General features: G+C 35.4%; 1 protein-coding gene across 2 annotated transcripts; it reads left to right on the top strand.

Annotated features, from left to right (window-relative positions):
- The first annotated feature begins 332 nt into the window (after positions 1 to 332).
- LOC110102309 (chorismate mutase 2) lies at positions 333 to 4,450 on the top strand. Of its 2 annotated transcripts, none has more exons than XM_028694898.1 (6): positions 333 to 423; positions 574 to 778; positions 1,953 to 2,039; positions 2,114 to 2,257; positions 2,325 to 2,417; positions 4,073 to 4,450. In XM_028694898.1, the coding sequence occupies exons 1-6, from the start codon at positions 398 to 400 to the stop codon at positions 4,304 to 4,306; spliced, it is 789 nt and encodes a 262-aa protein (XP_028550731.1). In that variant the 5' UTR covers positions 333 to 397; the 3' UTR covers positions 4,307 to 4,450. The 2 variants fall into 2 exon arrangements, with proteins under 2 accessions (XP_028550731.1, XP_020686255.1); XM_020830596.2 differs by having other exon boundaries at positions 364 to 423; positions 568 to 778.
- The last annotated feature ends 2,156 nt before the right edge of the window (positions 4,451 to 6,606 follow it).

Raw genomic sequence — 6,606 nt, 5'->3', positions numbered from 1 at the left:
CCTAATTGTTGTGATTGGTAATCGATCTAATAGGCTGTAAATGCAGAAAAATTATTATGTGTGGATGTTGAATGTCGTCCGGAGACTAATCAGAATGCGCCACATCACCCTTTTACTGTACCGCGGCTCGATACCGCGGCATCCGGAGGGAGAGCTGCATCCGACGTCCTCACAGAATAATTTCTCTTAAATGTAACACCTCTATATTTATGAACTCTCAGGAATTTAATTTACCATGGCTCTATTTTTTTTCAAAATAATAAAATGTAAAATATAATATATAAAGATCTGTTTTTTTTTTTGGGAAAGTATAAAAATCTGTTAGTCAGAATTTAAATTAATCTTATTTAAATACATCAGCAAATCCCATACCACAATCTTGGTGTGCGTGTGTGCGATGGCTTCATCAGCAATTTCCTCCAGGTTAGTTCTCCTGCATCATTTTCTCGTCTTCCTTCTTGCCTCAGTGTGCAAGCTCTCTCAACTTCTACGTCGTCTTCCTCATAATATCTTTATATTCATCTCTTCGTCTTTGGCGCCGTCCCCTCGTCTTTCGTATTTCCGCAGCTGTAGGGATTCGGGAGAGGTCTCGAGCCAAATCAGCCTAAAATCCGTGAGGGAAGCTCTCATCCGACTGGAGGATTCTATCGTTTTCAGTCTCATCGAGAGAGCTCGGCATCCCTACAACGCCCCAGCGTACGACCGATTGTATTTGAAATCCTCTGGAAGTTCGCTGGCTGAGCTGTTTGTGAAAGAGGCGGAACATCTTCATGCCAAAGTGGGTTTTTTTTTTCTTTCATTTTCCCATTGTTTCTTTCATTCTACTATTTTGGGGTTATATTGGGTTATATTCTGAGAAATAGTTCTAGGAAAGATGTTTTTTTACAATACTGGAAATTTGGTTTCTCTTTTCGTGATATTTAGAGGTTTATGCCTCTCAGCATTGTTTAATCCTTCTCTCCTTACCGAAATTTTCCTTTAACTATAAGATCATATCACATTTCATGAACTATCACATCTTTTTGTTGAGTTTTTCTCATCTCTGATTAAAATTCTTTATAATTATTTCACTTCTTGTAGAAGTTCTGTCGCTTAATCAAGAATCATGCAGTGTGTATAAAGTATTTCATTATTAGTTAAACCAGCAGCAAAACCAACAGGGAACCATTTTAAATGCTATTGTATGCTAATGCTAGTGATCCTTTGTAGTATTTGATCGTCAAAGCTACTTCTTTCTGTTTGAAGGTGCATCTCATGTTCTATCATGATATAACCTTAACATTATCGCTTTAATCTACCTTTGTGATGAATATGCAAATATTAATCACACTTTTGTTATTCAACTATTTGTATGAAGAAAGAAAATATAATCAGGCTCTGCTAATTTGAGTAATGTAGTTGAGTAATCATGAACCTTCTTTTAGTATGAGAATTTGTGGAATTTCATTATTATTTTAATGTATGCGAGGCTATAGCTTCATATTTGAGTGTACTGAACTTGTGATGTGGTGGCCAGATATTTGCTTGCCCCATTCATACCTAAAGGACATGTTTTTGAACCTGGGAACAACTTCTCCATCACATACAACTAAAGAAGTGTAAGTTACGTACAATCCTACATATAGCCCATAATCGACCACAGTTTCATGCACTATTTTTACCCGTTGGTATGCTTAACTACTTAATATTATTATTATATTATACTTGCTTACATGATTGAATTTCCTTATGATCTTTAGCAATATTTCTCATTGATTTTCATGCTTGTATTTTTTTCCCCTTTTACAATTTTTTATTTATGGTTTAGGGACAGGGGGTGGGTGCTAATATTCATGTTATTTTTGTGTTTGTGATTTTGTTATTTATTCATGCTTAAGAGTTAAGTGCATCCTATATAGTACTGTTATGTATTGATTATGAATTAAACAAATTGAGAAATTATATTTTCTCAGGCTGGAAGGTATGAAAACCCAGAGGAGGTTCCCTTTTTCCCTGAAGATCTGCCTTCGCCTTTAGTTCCTTCATACAATTACCCCCAGGTAAGTCTTCCCTCACTTGCTTTTCCCTTCATAATAACTAGAATTCAAATCATGCCCTGATTCTTGGAAAATAGGTGTTGCATCCCGCTGGCGCATCTGTGAATATAACCAAGACTATATGGAACATGTATTTCAATGAATTACTTCCACTATTTACTGCTGAGGGTGATGATGGTAATTATGCATCCACATTGGCATCAGACCTTGTATGCTTGCAGGTAATAAAATTAAAATTGTCTGTGATCATCCGTAATTTTGCATTTTGATGCATCATTTTGAGCACAGGCCATATCTAGAAGGATCCACTATGGCAAATTTGTGGCAGAGGTCAAGTTCAGGGATGCCCCACTGGATTATAGTTCTGCAATCAATAATAAGGTATCTTCCTTTTTCTGTTTACTTTTCATGCCAATTCATGTGTGCTTTTGTCAAGTTTTGGGTCGTTTGCGTTTATTTAATAAAATTTATTTTAAGTTCTACTCATTGTGTCAATTTTCTTCTTGTGTGTCTTTTGTGATCAAGAGATATAGGTTCCCTATATCCCTTGTCTACATCAAGTTGACAGGACATCGGTGCTTATCATTGTGGGATTTAAACTTATATTGAGATTTCTATAGTCATTTCTTAATCTCCTTGTATGCCATGCATATATGATTTAAAATGAACCGTTTTGGGTCATCATACATGACCAGTTTGGTTCCTTGGAGAGCCAAATTGGATGAGGTGGATTTCATTTTAAATTCTTGTATGCATCCTTTCTTATCACTAAGGAAGATTTTAATTAGGTTCCATTATTATAGAAATTGGGCATCTATTATTATGAAGTTATTTTTTTTGTGTTTTATATGCACTTATTATTGACACAATAGTGAACTATATTTTCCCCACCTATCCTTTTTCTCCTGTCATTGTTGTGATTGTTGCCCTCTATTATTTGAGAGCGAGCATAGTGATTTCCCATACACTTGCGCACTTTTTAATGCACTTACACGCTTCTAGATATATTTTCACAACGCACTTGCTTTTGGTGTATTTGTGTGGTGCACTAGCATGTTATTCATTACACTTGCACGCTGCATTTGAACAATGCACTTGTAGATTTGAGTTAGATATTTGTTCAAGAAGACAATTTTAAGTTGACATTAACTAATAGGGAGCTCTTTGTGCCCTTTCAAGTGTACCTGATGATTCATAACTCAAGGGGATTAAAGCCATTGGGAAATATCTAAATTATGACCATGATTCTTATATAACTATGTAATTTTATGATGAACTACATTGTTAAAAGGGCTGGTCATAGCTGTTATTTAGTTGTACTATTTGACGATAAAATCATCTAGTTAGATGACACATTTCACGTCATTTTGGCGAGAGGTCATTTGAGAGTGAACATAGTGCTTTCAATATACTTGCACATTTTTCTATCCATTTGTATGTTTTTTAATATATTTATAGTGCGCTTTCCTTGTTTTTGTGCATTTGTCCAGTGCACTTGCATGCAATTCAATAAGTACTTGCATGATGCACTTGTATGATTTTTTTATATTTGCACAATACGCTTAGATGTTTTTTTGTGCATTCGCAATGTGCATTGACATATTTTTTGTTCATTTGCACATTGCCCTTAAGCTTTTACACACTTACATGCTTTTCAATGCATATGCATACTTATCATTATGTTTGCACAATTCAATTGTGTTTTATTGGTTCATTTGTATGTGGTGTACTTACACCCTTTTAATATGCTTGCATGATGCATTTACGTTTTCTTCAAGACATCATAATTGAGTTTAAAAGTTGGCCCATGATATATGCATGATTTAAAAACATTTAGATTTTTTATTTTGCAAGATGAATAATGTGTAATTTTTTATTTTGAGATTTTAAAATTATCTTATGTCCACTTGTATGCATTTGTTGCAGATTTAGTGGGGTATAAGGAGAGAGTTAGAATCTTATTGTGTTTTGAGATGTGATAATTTTTCCTTTATATGTTCGTGATATAGTTACCGTGTTTTTCCATTTAAATGCAGGACAAAGATGCTTTGATGAAAATGCTCACATTTGAAAGAGTTGAAGAAATGGTTAAACGGAGGGTTGAGAAGAAAGCCATGATTTTTGGTCAGGAGGTGACAATAGAGGACAAGGAGGATGACAATGTGGATTGCAAGGTAAACCCTTCTGTAGTCTCTCGCCTCTATGGAGACTGGATTATTCCTCTAACCAAGCTTGTTGAAGTTGATTATCTGCTCCGTCGGCTTGAATGATTGATTGCATTGCAATCTGCACTGCTTCATATATTTCTGCTTTGTGATCTGACGACCTGAGATATTTTGAAAATTATTTAGCGAGTGAAATAATTGTGTGTGAGCCATAGTAATTCTTGCTTGATTGCCATATTTTGTGCTTCATGGTATGGGTCATTGTGTTATATATCATAGGAGAAAATATGGACCATCAAAGCCCACATTTTCTCAATAAGCTGTGAGAAGTTCCAAATAATAGGGAGAGTTGATGGTGCATTTCATTATCTTGGATTCACACTGTGAACACAGAAGGTGAACTGCATGCAAAAGGAGAAATTATTATGTGCGGATGTCGAAAACAGCTCTACGGTTGGATGCCGCGGTACCGAGCCACGGTATAGTAAAAGGGTGACATGATATATTTTTATTGGTCCCGCACAAAATAATTTTTTGTGCAAAAGGTGGACAACGGACGGCTTGATCTCAAAGCTACTCGGGAGCTCATTTTTCGTGGCATCAGCCAAGCTCGAGCCCGCCTTTTGAGTTTAACTCGAGTTTGAGCTCGGGTTTGGCTCGCGGGTTGAGCTCGAGTTAAACATGACTTTATTCGTTTGCACCCCTACTCGTGGGCCTAAGAAGTCTACTATTTAGCTTTGATTACAGGATCATGCCCATTCAATATTAAGAGTACTTTCAATGTCTAATGTCGTTTCGCAATCCTCCAAAAACTTCAGATCATGATAAAGTTTGCTCTCTGTCATAACAAGTGGACGGATAATAAATGACTACTAGTTCTTGAAGGCGCTCATCGAGAAGCTAAAATCAATTCCTAATGCTGTCCAACTCTGTAATATACCAAATCCAACAACATTAACTACACTACGCCCCCAAAGTAAGGCCTAGTTGCATGCTTATTTTAAAGAATAGAGATATGGGTATTTTAATATTGAAAAATTGGATTTTATATGCCTCATAATTGTCCTAATTGGCCAAATTTGTCTGTTTTTTCTTGGAGAAATATATTTAAAAGTTCATTTTAAACTAAAATGCATCATCTGTTATCTACAAATAACTTATTTGAAGTCCGTCACAAATAAAATTGATTTGAATTGGATTGTATTCGAACTTGATTCGAACCTGCCCGTTGTTTAAACATTACAAATTTCTTCTTCTTCGAACACCGTTAGGTGGAACGAAGCTCACTAAGATGACATGAAAATGACTTGATGCGTATGTAAGTGGTGAGGAGTTTGCGAATAGGCCTTAGTGGTGAAGGCGTCACAAGGCTGACAAGTGAACTTTATTATGAACTTTCAGATATATTTGTTCGTAGTGAACTTTATTATGAACTTTCAGATATATTTGTTCAAGAAAATAAACATCGGACATATTTGGCTAATTATGACTATCATGTGTCATATAAAAAAAGCTTTAATTTTTAAGATATATATTAACAACAACAACAATTATTATAATAATAATAATTAAAACATTACAATGAATCGAAATTTGGCATAAGAGAAAAATTTTACTTTCTAAATAAATTCACTTAAAATTAAAAAAGCTGTTTTATTCTATATAATTAGATCAATAAATATTCTTACAAATAAAAAAATAAAAGAAATGTTTGCACACATATTAGTAAAGTTTTTTATTTTGTATTCCAAGCATGACTGTTGCTAGTTATTTGGAGAAATATACTCAAAAGTTCAGATAAAAAGTCGCTCATTTTTTTTGCTGTTGACTACGTATTTGAAGTCTTTGTTGAATGAAAAAATTTTGAACAACCTTGTAATCAAATATAAATTGGAATCCTATTTCAAACAATGTATGAACCTTGTTCATACTCAGTTTGAATATCATTTGAATTAGTGGTTCAAATCTAGTTAGAACTCCTAGGTCGAACTAGGTTTGAACTCCTAGTGCAAACTGTGTTCAAATTAGGGGTGCCAATTTTTGACACGACTCGAACCTGACCCGGAAAAATCCGGGTTCGGGTCAACCCGAGCCTGAAACGGGTCGGGTTCGGGTTGAACAAATCAACCCGTTTTAAAAATCGGGTCGGGTTCGGGTTGACCCAGCAACCCGAAATTGATACGAAAACTCATATTTGACCCGAAAACCCTAGATTGACCCGTTTTTTACCCCATTTTGACCCGAAAATTGAATATTGACCCGATTTTGACCCAAAAATTAACAATTGTAGTTCAACTTCGGGTCATTCGTGTCGGGTCGGGTTGACCCGGACCCGAATCGGGTCGGGTTTGATTCAGGTTTGAGTCAGGAAACCTGACCCGTTTTTAAAAACGGGTCAGGTTTCT

This window comes from Dendrobium catenatum, unplaced genomic scaffold (assembly GCF_001605985.2).
Source record: "Dendrobium catenatum unplaced genomic scaffold, ASM160598v2 fragScaff_scaffold_593, whole genome shotgun sequence".
Taxonomy (NCBI): Eukaryota; Viridiplantae; Streptophyta; class Magnoliopsida; order Asparagales; family Orchidaceae; genus Dendrobium; species Dendrobium catenatum.
Note: the sequence above shows the minus strand (reverse complement) of the source record. Positions and strands in the feature narration are given on the sequence as shown.